General features: G+C 33.1%; 2 protein-coding genes and 1 non-coding gene across 6 annotated transcripts; 2 read left to right on the forward strand and 1 right to left on the reverse strand.

Annotated features, from left to right (window-relative positions):
• Positions 1–241: 241 nt before the first annotated feature.
• LOC120196341 (transcription factor bHLH144-like) lies at positions 242–1,386 on the forward strand. Of its 4 annotated transcripts, none has more exons than XR_005523166.1 (2): positions 242–1,038; positions 1,167–1,386. XR_005523166.1 is itself a non-coding variant. In XM_039198162.1 (1 exon), exon 1 carries the CDS (start codon positions 335–337, stop codon positions 926–928), a length of 594 nt encoding a protein of 197 aa, XP_039054093.1. In that variant the 5' UTR covers positions 242–334; the 3' UTR covers positions 929–1,386. The 4 variants fall into 4 exon arrangements, 1 of the variants encoding a protein (XP_039054093.1); XR_005523165.1 differs by having other exon boundaries at positions 1,174–1,386; XR_005523167.1 differs by having other exon boundaries at positions 1,200–1,386.
• A 10,191-nt stretch (positions 1,387–11,577) lies between these two features.
• On the forward strand, positions 11,578–19,890 carry LOC120196342. The gene is made up of 3 exons (XM_039198163.1): positions 11,578–11,840; positions 18,787–18,790; positions 19,876–19,890. Exon 1 carries the CDS (start codon positions 11,608–11,610, stop codon positions 11,824–11,826), a length of 219 nt encoding a protein of 72 aa, XP_039054094.1. The 5' UTR covers positions 11,578–11,607; the 3' UTR covers positions 11,827–11,840; positions 18,787–18,790; positions 19,876–19,890.
• Positions 13,419–13,491, reverse strand: TRNAR-ACG. Its single transcript has one exon. It is a non-coding gene; the product is annotated as a tRNA-Arg (tRNA).
• Positions 19,891–24,770: the final 4,880 nt, after the last annotated feature.

Raw genomic sequence — 24,770 nt, forward strand, 5'->3', positions numbered from 1 at the left:
TTGACTTCCCATATGCTATTGCAGGCTGAGTATTTCCGTCAGTTGCTTAAACCTGTTACGTAGTCTGGTGTTAGAGAACTCTTGGAAATTGGGATCTGGGTTAGTATTGTTTAGTTGTGTTATGTGTAAGACCGACAAAATGAAAAATCTGATTGTGTTCATGGAAATATGGGATAGGTAGCTCTGTCATGTTGTAATGGCAATCCAGTAAAGTATTTTTGTCTCACCAAAATAATATAGTTAAAGCCTCCTTCCTACTGAAAAGTTGGATAATTGCACGTTTAAAGCCAAGAAGCATCTTTGTTGTGAACCTTTTAGCTAAGTAGAAATTTCGATGCAGAGTCATCAACAGCTTTACCCCCCAAAAGCGGTGCCCACATTTGCAGATCAAGTGGGTGATAATTACATGCATATCCCAGTTGCATCTGTTTTTGGTACTGTTTTTCGTCCATGTGCTAAGCCATTGCCACCTCTCCATGGCATCGAGTTTCAATCCTCGGAGACTTGTCCCAAGGATTTCATTTTCTTCAACCAGACTGATCATAGAAGCCAGATCATGTTCAATCCTGCTGTTGCAAACAATTTAAATGGTCCTGGATTAAATGGTTTAGCAAATTACATAGATGGAAGGTATGTCATAAAAAATGAGACCTCATCTTCTTTGAAAGAGGATTCAGATGACATTGATGCACTCCTCAACTCAGAAGAGGAGGAACAAGAAGATTATGATGAAGTTAGCACTGCACGGACTTGTGGTAATTATGAAATTGATTCTGATTCTCACTCTGTCTATGGTTCAAACCCAAGAAAGAGCTCTTCTACTCTGAAATCTTCTGGTAGGGGTGGCTTTTGTGATCCTGAAAAGCGACTGAAAATGAAGAAAATGATTAAGGCGTTAAGGGGAATTGTTCCGGGTGCAGGTGAGTGAGTACTGTAGCAGTTCTTGAAGAAGCGGTTCGGTACCTCAAGTCTCTCAAGGTTGAAGCAAAGAAGCTTGGAGTTGAGAGTTTCAAGAATGGAAATTAAACTCGTTTTGTGGTAATGATTTCCTCAACTTCTAAAATTCAAGTTTATCATGTGTTGCATACCCTTCTCTGTCCGGCTCTGATGGTCTGCAGTCCAGAGATGAAGAAGACAGGTATTTAGAATTAATGTTTGTGTTTTAGTTTCCAGTTATGCATGTATTAATGGTGTGCCAGGGCATGGATTGCTGCTTAAACTTCTGTTCCCTTGGAAGGAAGTTAGGATGGAATTTGTCTTTGTAATATGGCTACTAAGTTCTCAGTTGCCATCATCTTTATAGCACAACTAGCTGCTTTGAATGGTAACGGCATGTACTTTAAAATATTCACTATTAGTTCCTCCTCTGCATGATTTCATATTCCACTTGCTTTTTTGTTTATTCCATGTTGCAGCTACATGTTACCTACCTGGTGAGCACTGATTACCTTTTGTGAGATCCACTTTACTCAGAGTTTCGTCTTTGTTTGATGCCATTCCTTTGCCTTTTTATATATATAGGGTTAGTCTCAATATACCAATTATTTTACTAAACTTTCCCATTTGTTTTTTATTAAAACACCAAAAGATTAATGTAATAATTATGTTTTTTATTTTTTTATTAAAGCTTTTTATCATTATGTAATAATGATGTCTTTTTTTATTTTTTATTAAAGTTTTCTATTAAGGTCTTTTTCATTATTAAAGTTTTCTATTAAATTATTTTTCATTTATTTCTTTAACATGGTAATAATTTTTTTTGTTATCTTTTATACTTATTTAATTATACATATTGCCTCGAAAGAACAAGTAAAAAAAACATATTATACTTTTAGTTGCAAAGTAACCCAAGCACACAAAAAACTGGAAAAACAAAGATAACCGAAGACTAATACATTGAAAAAGTGTAATTTTATTGCTTTCTCTGTTTTTGAATTCTGAAATTACACTTCTTTTTTTTTCGTATTCATTTCCCTCTTTTCGAATGATTTTCCCAAAGAAAGGCCCCACGATTTAGTCTATGCCCCAGTCTGTTGAAGAGCCCCCTTTGTTTTCGTGTTTTCTGCTTGCTTCCACCCTTCGAATCGTTCGAATGCCTCTATTTATAATGAGTTTTTTGGTTGCTTTTGTAATGGATTCCCCACTAGTTGATAAATAATGGTAGAGTAGCTTTTTGAATGTGAGTGGGATGTGTTGGAAGCCATGGGCAGCTCGTTTGGTGTTGTGCAGGTGAGTGAGATGTTTTGCAGGTAAAAGAAATTGCACTACTAAACTTACCAGGTCAAACCAGCTGTAAGCACCATTTCTTTTACCTGCAAAACATTCCACTCACCTGCACAACACCCAATGAGCTGCCCATGGCTTTCAACACATCCCACTCACCTGCAAAAAGCTACTCTACCATTATTTATCAACTAGTGGGGAATCCATTACAAAAGCAACCCAAAAACTCATTATAAATAGAGGCATTCGAACGATTCGAAGGGAGGAAGCAAGCAAAAAACATGAAAACAAAGGGGGCTCTTCAACAGACTGGGGCATAGCCTAAATTGTGGGGTCTTTCTTTGGGAAAATCATTCGAAAAGAGGGAAATGAATACGAAAGAAAAAGAAGTGTAATTTCAGAATTCAAAAACAGAGAAAACAATAAAATTACACATTTTCAATGTATTAGTCTTCGGTTATCTTTTTTTTTTTTAGTTTTGTATGTGCTTGGGTTACTTTGCAACTAAAAGTATAATGTATTTTTTTATTTGTTATTTCGAGGCAATATGTATAATTAAATAAATATAAAAGATAACAAAAATTAAAAAAAAATATTACCATGTTGAAAAATTAAATGAAAAATACTTTAAAAGAAAACTTTAACAATAAAAAAATCTTAATAAAAAACTTTAATAAAAAAGACATCATTATGATAAAAAGCTTTAATAAAAGAATGGAAAAAACATAATCATTACATTAATCTTTTGGTGTTTTAATAAAAAAAACATAATCATTTTATTAATCTTTTTGGTAGGTTTAATAAAAAAATTGATATATTTAGACTAACCCATATATATATATATATATATATATATATATATATATATATATATATATATATATTATCATGGTATTTTACCCCCACCGTATCACTGTAGAATTTTGATGGCAGACAAGAGACACATGCTGCTCTACATTTATGTGGTACCGAATCCGGTTTGAATATATTTTGTTCATCAGTATCCGAGCACCAGTTGCATAGATCTCTGTCAGTCCTGATTCCTTTATACATAATATGCGTTGATATTAAGAAACATGAGTGCTCATTGTCATGCATGCATGGTTCTCTTTTTTGTACACCTTTGCCAGCTAGTGCTGTTAGTGGCGCACCAACACGGCCTTCTATATGTTTTCCAACTCCTGCCAAGTTTCGTGCCTGTTGGTCCCACTTCTTTTATATATTTTTTATTTAATTACGATCAAAATTTTTGAGAGGCGTGTATATAATTTTTTTTATTTAACTAAGTCACTAAAATTAAAATTAAATTATTGATTTTTAATTGAACGAAGTGTTTAATTTAATAAAGTGGGACCAAATTTCATGCCTGCCTCTTGAGTGTCAAAAACAGAATATAGAGTATATAAATCAGAAGGTTTTGAAGAACTTAAAGAGTTTAATGAAAATTTCTTAGAAAAATTAACAAACTCGAAACACTTTCAAATGAATTTGTTGCTCTTATTTAACAATGTTATAAATTGATACTTAACACTAATTTCGTATAATTTATTGAATGAGTTCAATAATAAAATATTATTTTTGAAAAAACTTCAAATTCTAACAGGTATGTATACAAATTGTGTGGGTGCTTTAGACGTAACTTTAATTTACTGCTAAATATGCATTTATTTATATTAACGATTCAGTCAAGTTTCCGTTAGATATACCACCCTTCGCTTGCAGAATACCCTTAAAACATTTTTATATCAATCAAACAGAACAATATAATGTAGAGAAAATAACGTCAGTGACCAAAAATCCTAGATAATATACGATTTTGACTAATTTTTTTTGGATTTACGAAAATGACCAACAAAATCGCAATCCGATCTCTAATTTGCATTGCGATCTCCACCATCGCAAATTCGCGTTGCATTTCACGTTGCGATAGTTGAAAATCACGTTGCGCTTTTCCATTTCGCGTTGCGATAGTTGAAAATCGCGTTGCGATTTTCCATTTCGCGTTGCGATAGTCTACAGTTGTCGTTGCGATTTTCCAAATTCGTTGCGATAGTCTACAGTTGTCGTTGCAATAGTCTACAGTTGTCGTTGCGATTTTCCAAATTCGTTGTGATAGTTAAAAAAAAGATTTTGTTTCTTAAGAATTTTCTCTAAAAAGATAGTATCCGCACGGACGTGTCGAAGACACGTATTACCACGACCACGACCACGACCACGACCACGACCCGAGACGAGACGAGACGAGACGAGACGAGACAGACGGCGCGCGAGAGTCCCCCTTGTTTTCTATCACTCAACAAGGAAGTGAGAAAGCCAAGTCTTAAATACCATTCCCAATAGTGTTTCCAATACTATGTGGGATTGAGCATTACCAACACTTGTTTCCAATACAATGAGATTATTCAGGAAACAATTAACAATCATTCACCTTAAAACAACTGAATCAGCAACTAATTGTATTAGTATTATACAATTAAATATGTCATAATTAAAAGTCAATCTACAATCAATCGCGATTATTGCAATTTTAAGCAAAACATTCAAAAATAATATCACTATTTAAGGCTCAATCCCACATAGTATTGGGAACAAGTGTTGGTAATGCTCAAATCCCACATAGTATTGGAAACACTATTGGGAATGATATTTAAGGCTTGGCTTTCCCACTTTCTTGTTGAGTGATAGAGAACAAGGGGTACTCTCGCGCCGTCGCCGCCGCCGTCCGTCTCGTCTCGGGTCGTGGTCGTAATCGTGGTAATACGTGTCTTCGACACGTCCAAGCGGATACTATCTTTTTAGAGAAAATTATTAAGAAACAAAATCTTTTTTTTAACTATCACAATGAATTTTCGCAACGAATTTGGAAAATCACAACGAATTTAGAAAATCGCAACGAATTTGGAAAATCGCAACGACTGTAGACTATCGCAACACGAAATGAAAAATCGCAACGCGATTTTCAACTATTGCAACGCGAAATGGAAAATCGCAACACGATTTTCAACTATCGCAACGCGAAATGCAACGCGAATTTGCGATAGTGGAGATCGCAATGCGAATTAGAGATCGCATTGCGATTTTGTTGGTCATTTTCGTAAATCCAAAAAAAGTTGGTCAAAATCGTATATTATCTGGGATTTTTGGTCACTGAGGTTATTTTCTCTATAATGTAAAGTACACAAATAATTCTTCGACGGTAGAAAGATGTTTTGTTGAGTCATTTGACTATTAAAAGTTATAAAATGATATTCCGATTATAAGATTTTATTTTATTGAATCTTCCGAGTATTAAAAGTTACAAAATGGTAACTCAACCATTCATATGTTTCAAAACCATCCTTTTTCGTTAATAAATTGACATTATTCTGAGTTGGACGTTAACCTATTGACCGAGATATGATAAAATTGTATTTTAATGATATTTATTGGAACCACCATTTCTTTCAAGCACTGACTCGTCAGCATCCGTTTCAAACATTGGCTCGACGACATAATGTAACCAAATATCCACAAAATATAGTTAAAATGATTTGGGGGTTAAATTTTATCATATCACACTCAACAATTTAACTTTCATTTTAGACGACCGTCAATTTTTTAATAGAAAATAATAAATTTAGAATATACGAATAATCGCGTGATAATTTTGCAATTTTTAATAGTTAGAGGACTCAACAAAGTAGCATCTTATAATTGGGGGATCGTTTTATAATTTTTAATAATAAGAGGATTCAATAAAATTGTGTCCTATAGTTAAGAGATCATTTATGTACTTTACCCAACAATATATTAGTGTCATATACTCCCTTTCTACTAGTTTCTAGATTAAATTTTGCATACATATATTTAATGGAAATTTTTGGATGGACTGCCTAACAATTAGTGGTAGGTTTTGGTTACATAGTTTATGGGCTTCCTTAAAATTTTGAAAATATGTAAAGGTTTAAATTCAATTTTTTTAAATATTTTTTAATAGTTTATTTTTTTATTATTTGTTTAAAATTTTGGAGTCTGCATTAAATTTTCAAGATTTAATGATAATTTTTGCAAATTTTAAGAAGAGTTTAATTGAAATTAGTTAAAAAAATATGAAAAGAAAAAAACTGGACTGGACAACATTCATAATATTGTACATTTTCTTTAACGGCCATTTGATACATTTATTTAATTTTACTCCCTAACTTTGTAATATTTCATACATGGTAAAATCAAAACAATGCAGAAAAGCATAACCAGGTTTTATTGGGTATTTCTATAGTGTGACAACTTAATTTAAGGTTAATTTAATATGGTTTCAATCTAAAATGTTATCATGTTCAACTTAAAATGTTATGTAATTTTATAATATTTTTTGTTGCAACAAAAAAGTTAAATTGTGGGTATTTGGGCTTACAACCGAAAATATTATGAATGATATAACATTTTTGTTAATTGAAAATGTTATGAAAAATGTAACAATTTCGATTGTAATCAAGAATGTTACTTTGACAACTTAAAAAGTTACGCTCTTAATAAGATTTTTTGTTACAACCGATTTATATCGTTTTTTAACCTTATATTAACAAGTTGTATTTTAGAATTTCCTGGTTTCATTTGATGCTGTTGACATCATCACCATAATACATTCGTAAAGCAGGCCATTCCTATTGTATGGTATGTTATCTTAACCAAGTATAATGATCGTACAATAGAATGGACATTAAAATTTCATGTAGATATTCTTTTGAAAAAGGTTATTAATTTTTATAACATTAAAATAGAATAATACAAAAAGATTTTTAAAAATAGTTTGACATCTAACTATAATCTATAGTATATATTTATAAAGATAATTACTTAATTACAAAAGAAATGTGCGTAACAAAAAATCTTCTCCAACTATTTTCTTACTTTCAATGAACCTAAAATATAATACGCCCCATAAATTCAATTAAATTATATTTCTTATTTTTTTTTATTTTATACCTTTACCAATTATAATCTGGTCGAATTCAAGTCAAACTCTAACAATCTTTTAATTGACACAAATTTTAAAAGTACAAGGAGTTCAAGATAAAATCTCAAATTCAGTTAAACACCCAAACTCAACAAAAGAATCAAATGCATTACTCTGATGAACAAGTTCTTCGCCTCTTCCATGAAACCCCTTAAAGGATACTAATCAATGAATGTCTATTGAATTCAAACCTTGCCTAAATTTGGATGTATGAGTTAACTTAGTGTACTCGCCAGTAAGATCATCATAAATTTCAACTTTGTTTGTAGTTGTATAACTATAAGTAATATCATACAAAACATAATCCTCATCATCAATGAAAATTTTATCTTTTTCGTTATTTATCTTTGTGACAAATTAGACTGTCTTTTGTTTTTCAAATTCGTTATACCCACTATAGACTCTTGTTTTCATTTGAATTCAATACAAACTTTAATTTTAAAATTTTAAATCGTTAATTTTATTCTAATCATCTTAACTATTCACTTGCTAATTTTGGAGTTAAGTTTATTATTAGTATATATGAACATAATAAATAAATTAAGATTATTAGTTTGATTGTATGTTTGTATATATGGGTTAGGATTTACTTGTGCAATGTAAAATTCTTTAGTTTTACACATATTTTAGAAAATTGGATGAGTGAAAATAGATGAATGAGATTGATTCTTTGTTTTATGTTTCCAGTGAATATATTCTCATTTTCTACTATTAATTTCAGCCATCTATTTTCACTCATCCAACGATCCCAAATCTGTATAAAATTAAAATAGTTTTACATTGTGTAACAAGATCATATCCCTATATGTGTGTGTGAATACTTACTTACTTTTATTTTTGCAATTCATTATTACAAGTGAGCCCGTTACACAATAACTCAATTCAACCAACTCAAACAACAACACAACTTGAAATCCAATGCCTTAAACTGGGTCAGCCCAATCAAAATAACAATGGTCCAATTGGCCCTAACCTAAAGTTGACAACTAAAACCCTAGACTGCTCAAATTATGCCGCCTCTGGAAGCTTTTAGAAGGTCGATGGTGAGCGTTTGATTCTAATCTGGGGATCTGACGGTCCAAAGGGAAAGATGAAACATCTCTTGCGCGTGTGACCAAAACTGGACTCTTCAACTTCATCCCACGTCAGCCTTCCACCAGCCTAGAGCCCACGCGCCAGAGATCATGCCCCCAAAAGCCACCTCAGCTAACGATGTCGTTGGCCATGTCAACGGGGACCACGAGTCCCCACCCAGTCGCCTCAAACTAATTAACTCCGAGTATACATTTGTTAATTAGAATCAATAATTGTTGTGGCTGATTCGTTTCTATTTTTATCCGTTATCAAATCATGCTGTGTCATTGCAAGTTTTTACACAAACGATGATACAACGCAATATTTATGTAAACCACGTCTCAAACTAAATTTTAGTTGGTGTTTTTTTTATTAATTGTAAGTGTGAATATATTTAAATTTAAAATTTTAAAATATTATAGATAAATTAAATATTTTAAAAAATAAAAAAATATAAATGTGTATTAGGAGGGTAGAACCTTACCTACTCGAACATTAATTAGCCCTCTTGTCATCTTCATCAAACTGTAATTACCTCTAAAAAATGACCCTAAACAAAAAGTTAAGCTTTGGAAATCTTTTCATTTCTGACAAAATTTGTTCTATAATATCCCGGTAGGCTAATAAAGCACTCTTTAACCTTCCTGTTATTTTTTCTTTTGTGCTCTGTTCTTCTAAGCGAGGGAAAGAAAACAAAGGGAAAACAAAAGATTGAAACTAAGGCTATGGAAAAAATGGATGATAGATTGATTACATTTTCGAAACGGGGATCTGGAATTTACAAAAAATTAAGGGAGATAGCCACACTTTGTGGTGCCCACTTTCTGTTCATTTGCTTTTCGCCTGCTGGTAAGCATTTTTCATTTGGTCATCCCTCAGTCGAATTTGTTGCAAACTGCTTTCTAAATAATAATAATGGGTCTGCCCCAATCAACACTCAATCTCTTGTTGAGGCTCAACAAAGAGAAAGAATCAATCGGATTATTCAAAATTACAATGAGCCGGCCAAGCTATATTATTATATGTTTGAAAAAAATAACGTTTAGGTTAGACTATGGTTAAAACTAATTACATGTTTGGACGGATTTAGGGATAAAATTGAAAGATTTAAAAGTTTGATGGCCAAATTAGATTGAGGGTCATAGTTTGGGGATGAAATTTAAATGTTCAAAAGTTTAAGGACTAGTTTAAAATGAGTATCATGGTTTGAGGATAAAATTAGAATATTCAAAAGTTTAGGAATCAATTTAGAATGAAAATCATAGTTTGAGTACATATGATGCAATTAACTCTTTTCTTTTCTGCTAAGCATATGCTTATAATAAATGTGTTATTCCATTTACAGTGTGTGACACATGAGTTTCAAATTAGTACTCAATAATTAAATTAAAAAAAAAATCGAATATTATATTTACATTTACAAATATAGACTAATTTACTCATTAAATCGTCAAGTTTTGTAATAAAACAACTTCAATACACCAATATTATCTGAACTAGTTCAGAATTATCCGTGTTCTACGATTTCACGTCGGCTTAAAATGAAAGACAAATAATTTGTGCCAGCGAAACAATATGAAAAATTCATAGAAACAATTGTACTTCAAAAAAATGAAGGATTTAATCTGTAATATCTTTATCAGCTACACTATTCAAAATGTCCAACTAAAATCATAGGAGTAAATAACCAAATGAAGAAACATACCGTCACATTAGAAAAAATTAAAATAATTACACACGGAAAGATATGATTGGTAATATCTTATATTATTTAGAGACGCTTCTGGCTCAGGTTCTCTGCTTTTTTCACACGAATGTTTGAATAAAGAAATATTTCATGAAAAAGGACGGTCCGGCAGATGTTCTTTAAAAAGAAGAAAGGAAAACAATATTGCTTAGCTTGGCATCCAGCTGTTTTTAAAACGAAATGCAAAGATCATTTATAGAAACAAAGAAATGACCATCCAACTCAGTTGGAAGAGCATAAGGTTCTTAATCTTGGGTCGTGGGATCGAGTCTCACGAAGGATATTTCATAATTCGGAAGTCTCCTACAAAAGCTGCTCTCAACCTGATGTTGGGACAGCTTACTATCTTACCTACCCCTTATCCCATTACATATGAGAATAAAGGTAAGCTAATTTATATTTTTAGAAACAGAAAGGGAGAATTGTCAACAATAAACATTTACTATTGTACTTTTTAATGAAAAATCGTACATTTCTAAATTTCAACTCTTTTAAAAAACCAAAATATATTAATATTCAAATTTTTTTATAAAACCTTCTATTACTTTAATGGTAATTAATATATGTAGTTAACGACTTAACGTGATCTTTATTGTATAATTTAAACATTTAAAACGTAACGTTGAGGCGGCCATATTCCTATAATCGACCTGCACATGTATATATGACGTGAAAGTCCAAATGATGACTTGGTTTTGGAAATGAAGAAGAACATTCCATTTTAATGGTAGGATCAAGGGTTAGTTTACTACTATTTCTAAAAAGTACGATGGAGAATTATTTTTTATTTTGAAAGGTGTTTTTAAATTATTTGTTTTAAGATTTCGATATGTAGTTTTTATATCAAAAAGTGATTTTGATAAGATAAATAATTATTTTGGATATGATTTTGTAAGTCAAAGTATATAAATTTAAATGATATTTAAATTTTATAATATATTAAATATACTGACTTAAATTATGATAAAAACATAAAAATGTTTTCATATTAAAATAAGTAAATTTGTAATGATTTTATGTGTTTCATGAGAATATATAAAATTTAAAATACTTTTTATCAAAAAAGTTTGATATGATGAGATATAAAATTTTTAGACTCATAAATAATTTATTTATCATATAATTATATCTTAATAAAATAATATATTAAAAATTACATGATTACATCTGTGAGTTTTTTTTTCTACCTATTGCTGTTTTTCAAAAGTTCCATAAATAAATACAGTCGCACGTTTTATTATTTATTTTGAAATATTTTAATAAAAATACGAGTAGCACTTTTTTTCTTCTCGATGTTAATTACTGGTAGAACTTGATAAAAAAATGATTTTGACTTTTTTGAGTCATGAAAACGCGGGGAGATTGGTCGTATAAAGTTGGCAAATCAAGGCTAACATTGACTTTCAACTAAAATAATGGTGTCTCTGCTCACGAACGATTCCTTTTATCCGTGTATCCGATGAAACTCAACTTTTCCTCAAATATATAAACTTGTATTCAACTTCTCTTCTTCTCCAACCAAAGATTAAAGCCAAAAACGATTTATTTTTTCATTGAAAACAAAGCGATGGGCAGCACGAAGAGATGGGTGTTGTTCAAGAGGCTGATGAAGAAGGAAGCATGGAGGGGGAAGTTCTGGGGGTCTGCTTTCAAATGGAAGAGGCTGAAGAACATTAAACTCTCTTTCATTGAGGATGTGCGTTTCAAGATTGTGTCGGTTTTAGAGGCTATTTACTTGGTGGCTACTCTCTGTTTCTTCTATCTTTGTTGCGGCTGTCACTTTTGACAGTTTTAACGTGTGTATATTATCATATGTAAGATCTATGTATATGCCTTTTGCTTCCTTTCTTTTAATTCCGGCTCTGAATTCTGAGCTCTGAGAGGGGAATGTAAGGCAATTGGAAAGCTTTGAATTTCAGGACTTTGAAAACATTGGGAAGAAAGCTAATTTGTTAACTTCAACCTTTTAAAATTATCTTCTGTTGAAAAAAATGATTTTTTTTTTCATTTTTTCCTTTCTATTTGTTCGTTTAAATTTCATTACTTGGAGAGATTCGAGAAATGATGAATAGGGAGATATTCAAAACTTGCTTATTTCTAATGATACTTCTCTTAAGACCTTTTATATAATCTTTGATGTGAATTTAGAATATATTCGTACATAGTTTAGTAAATACATTCATTAAATTATTTCATTCTTCGTATATTCATCCACATTCAATAATTTAAGGTACATCTTAACAAAGTAATGCATTACATTATTCAACATTTTCACCTTATGTGAAGGGTTTTAGATTAATTTATGAAGTTCAAAGTAGTTTTCAATAATATATATTAGACATGTACTCGTAAAAAAAGACTGAACTAAAAATATTAGGGTTTAATAATCATTGGCAAAAACAGATGGTGGTAATCGATGATGATCAATGAAGGTGATGAGTGTCGGCGCGCAACGAACACTTTGATTGGATTCATGGATTAAATTAATATTTTATGCAAGGTTTAAGGATCAAATTAGTATTTTATCTAAACTTTAGGATCAAATTAATATTTTATCTAAAATTTATAAGTAAAGTTAAAATTTAAACATTTTTAGTAACGTTATCGAATTAACGAGAGTTAACAGCTCAATGATCAAAATAAGACAAATCAAAAATAAAAGTGAAAAGAAAATATTTTTTTTCAAAATCGATAACCAAAATAAGAAAAACCAAACATAAAAGGAATCAATGTTGCAGTTTACCAAAAAAAACTATTATAAAAAAATATCTCCTTTAAGAGGCTACTAAATATATTTACATAAATATTTTATTTATTTATTTGGTACATTGAAGAGGTTTAAAGAACCGATGAAAATTACAACCTTAGGATTCCTTCACCTTGGCATCGGCCAACAGTATGGTTTTTAGCTCCTCGGTGGGGGATTCTAAAATTTTAACTTCGATTGTTTGTTCCAGACTCAGCTTCGCAGTGCCGGTTGATCTGCGAACCTATTTCCTTCTCGCCACGTGTGCCTTACTTCGTAAATTTATCCCTTTTTTCAACTAGTTTTTGCAGTCTTTTACTAGCATGTTATCTAAATTTTCTTCCTTCTTGTTCTCCTTTCAGAGTCTCCACTATCCATATTGCATCTATCTCAACGATGGGTTTCCTCGCTCCCAACCTTTTTGCTAGTTATTTACATAAATACTTTTTTAAAATACATTTAATATTATTTTTTTGTTTTACGTGGATAATAAACATGACAGTATCTAGTAAAACTGAACAATAATTGAGAGTTCATGTTAGTACATGAGTTATGATGCTCTTAGGATAAGATTAGGCCTCGGACTCATAGCGGATGGGCTTTATTGGATCCCAATAAAAAAACGAATAAACCGACTCCACTGGGGATCGAACCCAGAATCTCTGGTTCCGTAGACCAACGCCTTATCCATTGGGCCATGGAATCAACCGTTTGATGTCGTATTTTATAAGATTAAGAAAATATTTCATTAACTTAATTCCCCCCAAAAAAGTGTCATCCTCACGCTCTTTCCCGACAATACCGGGGCTTAGGGCTGGAGATGAAAAAGGGAAAGAATCTCATTGAATCAGCATTTTCTCCAAACTTGAGTATAGTAGGAAGGCAAAGAAAAAGGAGCAAAAGAGAAAATGGAGTTGGGAGCTCAAGATTATGCTTGAAGATACTCATTTTTTTCATTTAAATATTATTTATATTATTATTATTATTATAATTACTAATATTATTATTTATTATTAATATTATTATTAAATATTATTACAAGCCCAAATCCAACAGTAACCGGCCCAAATTCAGAAGCCCAATGGAAACCCTAAACCAGATTAGGGTTTTCATCTTCCCAGCCGCCTTAGCTTGCTGCCGTTGGATCTGGCAAGATCCAACGGTCCAGAGATACCCAACAAGGAAGCCCTAGGGTATCATAACCCTAGGGACACGTCCCAGCTGCCAGTGCCACGCCGCGACGTCGCCGCCTTGCTGAAGAATCCAGAAGCTTTGTTGCTTCAACACTAACCGCACACGTCTCCCCAAATGCTGAGTCACCACTGGAAGTCCGGTGACTCACCGAAGAGCCCTTTTGGGACCGGTCCGATGGCCACACCGGTGATGGCTATAAAGCCATCACCCCATCTGCGAGCAAAAAAAGGAGGAGAGACAGAGAACACAACAGAGACGAGGAGACCAAGAGAAATACAGAGAAACAAGATACTAAAAAAAACTACCAACGATCTCAACAACAACGCAGCAAAGAAACAGAAAAGAAAGAAAAGAAAAAGAAAGAAGAGAAACTTACCGAGGAAGCCCCGACCACCGGACCTCACCAAAACCTTCGAAAAACCGAAGGTATATTTCTTAGATTTGCTCCGATCGGGAGCCGTTTAAAAGAAAAAGTCATCGGGACCGTCATTAGGACGGTCCGATCTATGTTTTAGTATAAAAAAAAATTTCCGGCCACCGAAGGCGGTGGCCGGCGGCGATGGCTGGCGGCGGACGAACACCGGCAGACAGATGCCGGCCGTCTGGCTTCTCTCTATTTTAGAGAGAAGCGAGAGAGAAATTACTCTCTCAGAGAAGAGAGAGAGAGGAGAAATAGAGAAATGAAGGCTGGCCCTTCGGGCCAGCCGTTTTGGACCTTAAATAGGCCTTCCCGAACGACGTCGTTTCGGGAAGGACTATTCGTGTAATTAAATAATAGTTAAACCCCGTCCGAAGCCATTCTAACTTGTAAATTTTACATTTTAATCACTAAATCGAGTTTATAATCCTTTTAATTTGATCTTTAAATTTTAGTTTTATTTATTTTAGTCCTTTATATTAAAATAATATATTTAGGATAAATAACAGATTTAATCCCTTAATTTTAATAAATAATATTTTAATCCCTAGTTTATATTTTTAATTTATTTTAATCTTATATTCGAATTTTAGATAAGTTTATTTTAGTCACTAAATTATTAAATAAGAAAATAGCATGTTTAATCCCTGTAATTTTGATTAATTATGAATTAGGTTTTTAATTTTAATTTTACTATAATTTAGTCATTTATTTTAAATATTTTTTTATTTTATTGCTTTTAAATATATAGCTCTAATTGTATTTTTTAAATTTTACTTGTTTATATATTTAAATATTTTTATTATGTAGTCATAAATATATATAATAAATAAATATTTATTTTAAATAAATTATTTTAATATTTATTTTTCAATATCGAAGAAAATGACAGTCTTAATACAACTGGATGTCCTATTCTGGTATTTTAAAATTAAAAATTATAAAAAATATTATTTAATTTAAATTAATATTTATCAATATAAAAGAAAAGAGCTGTCTTAAGGCACCTAGAAGTCCTTTTCTGATATTTTTAAATATTTTTTATATAATTTTGAAATAATAGGATTATAAATTAAATATATTTTGAATTTTTTTAATTTTTAATAATAGAGACAATTTATAATTAAAAAGTGCCAATTTTGGGCGTTGTAGGGGTGCTAATCCTTCCCTAAACGTAATCGACCACGAATCCCTTTTTATTATTAAAAAGAACGAATTTTTGGTTATAAACGCAGATCAGTTCATTTTTTTATTGGTGTTTTCTTAAAACTCTTTTAAAAAAATAATTTTTAGGTATTCGACCTACCTGACCCAAAAGGCCGATGGCGACTCCCAAATTATTTTCAAAACCATTTATTCACATCAATTTTCCCGCCAAATAAATATTTCGTGCCCGGACGAAAACCGGTTGCGACAGCTTGGCGACTCCGCTGGGGACCTGGCCAAACTTTTAAAAATCAATTATAAATTGTCTCTATTAATTATAAATTAAAATTTCATATATTTAATTTATAATTCTTTTATATATATACATATTATTTTTATAGTATTTATATATATTATTAATATTTCATTTTATTTACAAGTATTTTATTCCATTATTTATTTTTTCTGTCAGAGGTTTGAACATTTCTCCTCACACACAACACTTGCATTGCATAACATAAAGCTCTATAATTGAGTTTGTTCCTTTTAAGTGAAAGTGAAAGCGACGTCTTCGTGAGAATTTATTCTCCGTGTCAGACCTAGCAAGTAACTTTCGGGGTTCATATACTCTATGTTTTCGTGAGAATTTATTCTCCGTGTCAGGCATAGAGAAATGTATCCCCTCGAATTGAACTCGATCCATTTTAGTCTGTGATGGACTAAGATTGAGGGTTAGTAACCCAAGGGGGCACTAACAAGGATAATTCGGGTACCTTTATTCTTAGATCTGAAACCCTGCATATAATAAACCCTAGAAACTCTTTCGATCCGAAGTCATGCCGAAATTTTGTCCAAAATAGGTGTACACACAGGAGAAATGAATTCTAACTTTCCTGTTAATTTATTTATTTTCTTTACTGATTAAATTACATGTATATTTAAATTATTTAAATTTAGAAAAAGCATGTTTAAATAAAAATATTTAGGTAAATGTTATTATTAAATTTCTTTATTATGTAAACTAATTCATTTCTTTTTGTGTGTTCTTTATTTTTCTGTTTGCATGGCATCATACAGGATAAAAGGCATTGATCCTTGTGTTAATTGTCTCATTGGAAAGCCTTCATCCATGGATAAAAAGTGTTCAAATCAAGTAATTCTAAACTCAGAAGTAAGACAGTGGGCTAAGGATTTACAAAGACAAGAAGGAGACAGTCTGCAGGATGATTATGTATCTGACTTAGCCAGTTATGCTCCAGTTTCACTAAAAAGAAATGATATGCAAGATTTGCGAAGTATTTGGGAAAGTTGGGATTCAAATAAAAAATTGCAGTTTTATCAGACTTACGGAGACATCCCATATTTGCTCTATGTTGAAGTTGATGATGAATTACTCAGAGCCCTAATTCAATTCTGGAATCCAGGGTACAATTGCTTCACTCTCAATAAAGAGGACTTGGTCCCTACTATTGAAGAGTACACAACTTTGTTACATATCGAAGGAGCTTTGGAGAATCGAATCTATTCAAAGTCAATTAAAACTCAACCCTTTCGAGTTAAATTAGCAAAGATTGCCGGGGTACGAGAAGAATGGGTGGCATCCCGTACAAAACAAAAAGGTGAAAGCGAAGGCATTGCTTGGACCAACATTAAAGAACTTATTCAGAGCCATCCAGATATTAAAGTACGATTCGATTTATTTGCTCTGGGTTTGTATGGTATGGTCATTTTCCCAAAAGTATTGGGATATGTTGAAGCTGCAGTGGTAGATTTGTTTGAACAGCTACCGAAAAAGATTAATCCTTCTTCTGCAATCCTAGCAGAGACCTTCAGATCGTTAAATGCTTGTAGAAAGCTAGGAGGTGGACGATTCTTAGGGTGTACCCAGTTGTTATATGTTTGGATCCGTAGTCATTTCTGGAGGACAGAAAATGTTTCATACCGACGCTTTAATACGGATTACTCACCATTAAAAGAATTTCTGGAGCAGGAATGGCCGAAAGAAATTAAGAAAGATATGTGGATTAATGCCTTTCGAAATCTGCAAAGCAATGACATTGTTTGGCGAGCCCCGTGGAAAATCCAAAGGGAATTCTTTTACAAATGTGGAGATTACAACTGGATAATGCTGCTCGGATTATGGGGAGGAATTGAATATGCACCACTTCTGGTCATAAGACAGTATGAAGGTCGTCAATTTGTACCTGTCACTGCTGGATTACAGTCGTCTGAATTCGCATTCCACAACAAAAATTATAAAAGAAATATCATGGAAGCCGTTACAGCTTGGAAAACAACTTTTTGTATCCGAGCTAAAGCAGCAAAAGAAATGTTAACTCCTGATTATGAGGAATGGAGATATGTCAGGAAAAATGAAAATATTCCTCTACCAGATCAAAATGAGGATATCTCTATGGAAGATCGCATTAAGGTGGTTCCATCAGAGATTGAAATCCTGAGAGTTGAGTTTGAAGCAGAAAGAGAATGCTGGTCGAAAGAATTAGAGCAAATGAGACAAGATAAAGCTATGTTGGGTGTTGACATTGACTTTCATTCATCACAATGTGCAATGTTGAGAAAATATAAAGAAAAAGTTGATGATGAATTCAGAGCATTACAGAAAAATTACCAGGAGTTATATAAATCCCGGAAAGCATCAGGACCAAGCCAATCAACGGTACAGATGACTAGAGAGTTGAACATCGAGAAAAGACGAGTTGAAGATCTGAAAGGAAAGAATAGCCGTCTACTCAAGAGCCTTGAGAAAGGAAAGCAAAAAATGGAAGATTTTGAGGTTGACAGAAGAGAGCGAATTATAAAAATCAAGGCTGAACACCGCGAGATCATGAATGAAATGCAAAAAGAAATGGATCGAGCCAAAGATTTAGAAGATATAAAGAATGACATCTTTGATAAATTTGAAGGTGAGAAAAATATCATGTTCAAGGGATTTGAATCTGAAATGAACCAGTTGATTGTTGAACTTGAAGTCAGAGGCCAAAAAATGGAAGAATACAATATTGAAAAAGAAAAATGGGAGCTAGAAAGAAAAAATTTCAACACCAGACTTGAGGTAGAGCAGGAAGTGGCTAGCAATTGGATGCAAAGATGCAGAAACAAGGATGTTCAAATCCAGAAGCTTAATCAAAGAACGCAAGAAGCACGAACAAAACTTGAAGAAGATCTGGATCAGTCTAGAAATAAAAACTCAGAGTTTAATGCTTACATTTTGCAACTTGAAGAATCGTTGTTTCAAGAAAAGGTTCGTCTAGGACCTAATGATCTCAAAGAAAGTAATGAGGAAAGTGCTTCACTGCGAAGACGCATTAGAGATCTTGAAAAAATTCTGCACAATTGTCAAGTCAGAATCACTGAGTTAGAGCAAACTCTAGAAGGAACGAATGAACAATGGCAAAAGTCAACTAATTTCTATGTTGAAAGAAGTGAAGAAAGAAGTAATATGGTGTTCGAGGCCATGGTTCAAATGAGCGAAGTTGCTAGATATGTTGGGGAACTAGCTGTTGAAGCCAAAATAATTGAGCATCACGTTGATCCAGTTTCTAAGTGCGGAAAGAATGTGTCATGTTTAATGAAAGAAATTATAGAGCTTAATAGGAAAGTTATGCCTTATCTGTAGTTATGAATTATTATAAAGAAACTTTTGTATGCCGATGAAAGTTGTTCTATGACAGTTAACTTTTTGGGATCAATACCTTTTTTGCATACATACATTTTGCATACATTCATCATTCATTTCATAATTTTCTTTATGAATACTTTTATTATTAAGATAAAATTTATGAGTTAAAATTTGAAAAAAATAATATCAAAAGATTTTTCAATCGCAGTTATTCTGGCCAAAAGAGAAATACAACATCACTACGGTACTAGACAAGCTACTAAGAGAATTATGGAGGATAAAATACAACGTATTGAGGAACAGCATAATAAAGAACAAGCAGAAATGAGAATGAAGCTGGAGAAAATCGAAGCCAATATTGCAAATTCACAAGACAACATGATGCAGAAAATAGAGGACATGTTTAAAAGACAGGCTATCATTGGAAAAATGCATGAAAATCATGTATCTTTCGACCAAGAACCTATGTATCCTCTAGGTTTTCCACCAGAACCAATTTATCATTCTGGCACTACACCTATACAAATCAATGCTCGTACATCTGCATTACAAGAAGCCAAATCACATGAAAATCAACAAGTGGATCCTGCATCTTCAAGCAAAAATCCGCTTATATCAGATGTGAAAATAGGGGATCTTAATACTGATCATTTAATCCCAGATTTGAATGAGCTGAATGGGAAACAAAAAGTAAATGAAGAATTGACCAGACAGATCAAGAGCTTAGAAGAACGAATGAAATCCGTGGAAATAACTGAATCATTTTATGGGTTTGACGCTAGTGAGTTGAGCTTGGTTCCAGACTTAATCCTCCCCATCAAGTTCAAAGCTCCTGAATTTGATAAATATGACGGTACTACATGCCCTTCATCCCACATTACTATGTTTTTTCGCAGAATGGCAGGATATGTGAAGGACGAGAATTTGTTAATTCACTGCTTTCAGGATAGTTTGACAGGACCGGCTTTAAAATGGTATACTCAATTGACCAAAGCCAACATTAGATCCTGGAAAGATTTGGCTAAAGCATTTTTAGAGCAGTATCGCCACGTAACAGACATGGTTCCTGATAGATGGACTCTCCAAAACTTGGAGAAAAAGAATAATGAAACATTCAGACAGTATGCCCAGAGATGGCGTGATACAGCAGCCCAAGTTCAACCACCTTTATCAGAAAAAGAGGTCACAATAATATTTGTTCATACATTGAAAGCTCCTTATTTAAATCATCTAATGGGGAATGCAACCAGAAATTTTGCAGATTTGGTCATTTCTGGAGAACTCATTGAAAATGTCTTGAAAAGTGGCAAAATTGAATCAAATGAGGGGTCTAGTTCCAAAAGACCTGTGTACCGAAAAAAAGAGAATGAAGTCAACAATGCAAATTCTTACAACAAGGATTCATCGAAAAGTGTTACAATAAACCAGCCAAGGGTTAAGAAAGAGGAAACAAACACTAATTGAACAGAGTCCAGAGGATCTCGAAAAGAAAATGAAAGGTTATCTTTTACACCTTTACCAGTACCATATGCAGAGATCTATGATTCGCTGTTAAAAGCAGATGTCATACGGCCCTATCCTTTGGTTCCTATGCAACCACCATTCCCTCTTTGGTATGATACAAAGGCACATTGTGTTTACCATGAAGGAATTACGGGTCATTCTATTGAAAACTGTTTGGCATTCAAAAGGGTGGTTCAAAATTTGATCAACACTGGAAAGTTGGAATTCAATACACCATCTGCATCAAATCATCCATTGCCAAATCATGGAGATAAAAACGTGAATGCAATTCAGGAAGAGAACAGAAAGAAAGTAAAAACTGACATTTCTGAAATTAAATCTCTTTTTGTTTGGGTATTCCAACAACTCTCTTTAGCCGGTATAATTCCACAACAATTCAGGCCAAAGCAGAATGAAGGCAAGAATTATTGTGAATATCATCAGGAGAAAGGGCATAAAATTCAACTATGTTTTATGCCCTGAGTTTAGGGATTTGGTGCAAAAATTGATGAACAACAGAGAAATAGAATTCTTTGAAGAAGAACCATGGAAAAAAGAGGATGATGTTTTCTCATCAGAGGATTCTAAACCTAATCAAAGAATAAATGATCCTGTGATCATTAATGTGAAATCATCTACGGCGATTCCTGCACCAATAAAGCCGAAAGTAGTTATCACCACTCATCTACCATTTCCATACAAAGATACCCGCAGGGTACCTTGGAATTATACTACCAATGTTTCAATGGTAGGAGGATCTGTTTCTCTAGAAAAAACAGAAGAGAAAAAATAGAGTTTGGGTACAACATCGAAGTCTGAAGCAGTGAGCGAAGTCGGTTTCTTTACAAGAAGTGGGAGATGTTACTCTCCCGAAACATCCAATGCTTCAGAACAAGTGAAAGCAAAAGGAAAAACCATGGTAATACCTCAGAAGGTATTTGAGGATGAATCCCTTCCAGCATTTAATGAGCCTGTGACAGAAAAACAAGCTCAAGAATTTTTGAAATTCTTGAAACATAGTGAGTATAGTGTGGTTGAACAACTACACAAACAACAAGCGAGAATTTCTATTCTTAATTTATTGATGAATTCAGAAGCACATAGAAATGCTTTGATGAAAATTCTCAATCAAACATTTATCCATGAAGATATATCCCTCAATAAACTTGACAGAATTGTGGGACATATAGCCGTTGACAATTACATAACGTTCACGGATGATGAAATACCGGAAGGCGGAATGGGGTCAGTAAAAGCTTTGAACATCACGACACATTGTCATGGTCATGTGTTGCCAGGAGTATTGATTGACAATGGATCCGCTCTCAACTTGATGCCTCTAGTCACACTTCAAAGAATGCATGTGGATCAATCACACATGAAGAGTTATCAGAATGTAGTGCGAGCATTTGATGGTACTCAAAAAGAAGTGCTTGGGAAAATGGAAATACCGTTGTTAATTTGACCAGTCGTGTACAGTATTGACTTTGTGGTGATGGACATCCACCCTACATATAATTGTCTATTAGGGAGGCCATGGATTCATTCAGCAGGAGCCGTTCCTTCTTCATTACATCAGAAATTGAAATTTGTTGTTGATGGACAACTAATATGCGTAGGAGCTGAAGAAGAAATCATTGCGTCGGTAACAAGTGATGTTCCATATATCGACACCAATGATGATGCTCTTGAATGCTCTTTCCGAGCTCTTGAATTTGTAAATGCAACTTTTATTGCAGAAGGAAGCAAAATTCCATATCCCAGATTGTCTGATTGCACCAAGATGACGGTACGACAAACTTTAGGCATCGGAGCTAAAGCTGGGAAAGGGTTAGGAAAGAATCTTCAAGGGATTTCAGTTCCTGTAAGTATAAAGATGAAGAAAGATCGTTTTGGGCTTGGGTTTAAGCCCAATTTTCAGCAAAAGAACAAAGAGATGAAAAGAAGATGTGAAGACAAAAAGGCAAGGTTGAAAGGGAAAGAAATCCTTTGGGAACATATGTTTTTCCCACAGTTGAAGACCACATTCATATCAGGGGGAACAATTAATGTAGAACAGCAGCTTGTTAAAGCCTTTAAAGAGGAAAAGTTGACGAAAGATCAAAATATAGTTGAAGAAGCTATGAATGGATTATTTATCAACATGATCATGAATGACAACAAGACTGGCAAATACTTGGATAGGATTCGCCCATGTTTTCCTGGAGAAACACTCAACAATTGGACCACTGAAGATCTTCCTATAGTTTTTAATATTAACGCAGAGTAATATTCAGAACTAATCTTTATGTTTAGCTCAAAAATATGAAAACTTTTTGTTATCTTGTAAAGGAAATTATGTTAATTATAAGAAATTTTCTTTAAAATTTTCAGATGGCAATCATTCTTTACATTTTCTTACATTTTTACATTTATTTATTTCATAAATTTACTATATTCTTTCGGAAATATGTCCGACTTAAATTTGCAGGGGTCACCATGTTAATAGCATGTTTATTCCTAAATTTAATCAAGAGATAAATTTAGAGCAACCTATATGTCTGGAAGAAATCAATGGGTGTGAGGATGAACCGGAATGTGATGTTCCTACTGAACTATTAAGATTGGTAGAAAAAGAAGACAAACAAATTCTACCCCACAAAGAAGAGATTGAGACTGTGAATTTGGGAACAGATGAAGAAATGAAAGAGGTGAAAATTGGTACTACTCTGACAATCCAGATAAAACAAGAATTGATAAATCTCCTTCAAGAGTTCAAAGATATCTTTGCCTGGTCTTATCAAGATATGCCTGGTTTAAGCATAGATATAGTGATACACAAGCTTCCAATCAATCCAGAATATAAACCGGTCCAACAAAAGCTCAGACGAATGAGGCCAGAAATGTTGTTGCAGATCAAAGAGGAAGTGATGAAACAGATCAATGCAGGTTTCCTCCAGGCAGCTAAATACCCAGAATGGGTAGCCAACATTGTTCCTGTACCAAACAAAAATGGGAAAGTTCGAATGTGTGTGGATTACAGAGATCTCAACAAAGCTAGTCCGAAAGATAGCTTTCCATTACCCCACATAGACACATTGGTAGACAATACTGCAGGACACACATGGTTTTCATTTATGGATGGCTTTTCAGGATATAATCAGATAAAAATGAATCCTGAAGACATGGAAAAAACAACATTTATAACCATGTGGGGCACATTCTGTTATAAAGTGATGCCATTTGGATTGAAAAATGCAGGGGCAACATATCAAAGAGCCATGGTAACTTTGTTTCATGACATGATGCACAAAGAGATTGAAGTATATGTAGATGACATGATTTCCAAATCCCGAACTGAAGAAGAACATATTCAAAATCTGAGAAAGCTTTTCCAGAGATTGAGGAAGTATCAATTAAAGCTCAACCCCGCAAAATGCACTTTCGGGGTAACTTCTGGAAAACTTTTGGGATTTATGGTCAGCAAAAAAGGAATCGAGATTGATCCAGATAAAGTAAAAGCAATTCAAGATCTTCCACCACCCAATACAAAAAAAGAAGTTCGAGGCTTTTTGGGAAGATTAAATTATATATCTCGGTTCATTTCTCAATTAACTGACAAATGTGATCCAGTGTTTAAATTACTTCGAAAGAACAATCCTGAAGTCTGGAATGAAGAATGTCAAGAAACTTTGGATATTATTAAGAAATATTTATCCAATGCCCCAATTTTAGTATCACCAATGCCTGATAGACCATTAATTCTCTACTTGACGGTCTTCGAAAATTCGATGGGATGTGTACTAGGACAGCATGATGAATCTGGAAGAAAAGAAAAAGCTATTTATTATCTGAGCAAGAAATTTACTGATTGTGAAATTCGATATCCACCAATACAAAAATTATGTTGTGCCTTGGTGTGGGCTACTCGAAGACTCAGACAATATATGTTATACCATACTACTTGGCTGATATCAAAACTTGATCCTTTGAAATTCTTAATGGAATCACCAGCTTTGACAAGCAGAATGGCTAGATGGCAGATGTTATTATCTGAGTTTGATATTGTATATGTCAACCAAAAATCAATAAAAGGAAGTGTAA

Source organism: Hibiscus syriacus, unplaced genomic scaffold (genome assembly GCF_006381635.1).
Source record: "Hibiscus syriacus cultivar Baekdansim isolate YM2019G1 unplaced genomic scaffold, ASM638163v2 tig00117032_pilon, whole genome shotgun sequence".
Taxonomy (NCBI): domain Eukaryota; kingdom Viridiplantae; phylum Streptophyta; class Magnoliopsida; order Malvales; family Malvaceae; genus Hibiscus; species Hibiscus syriacus.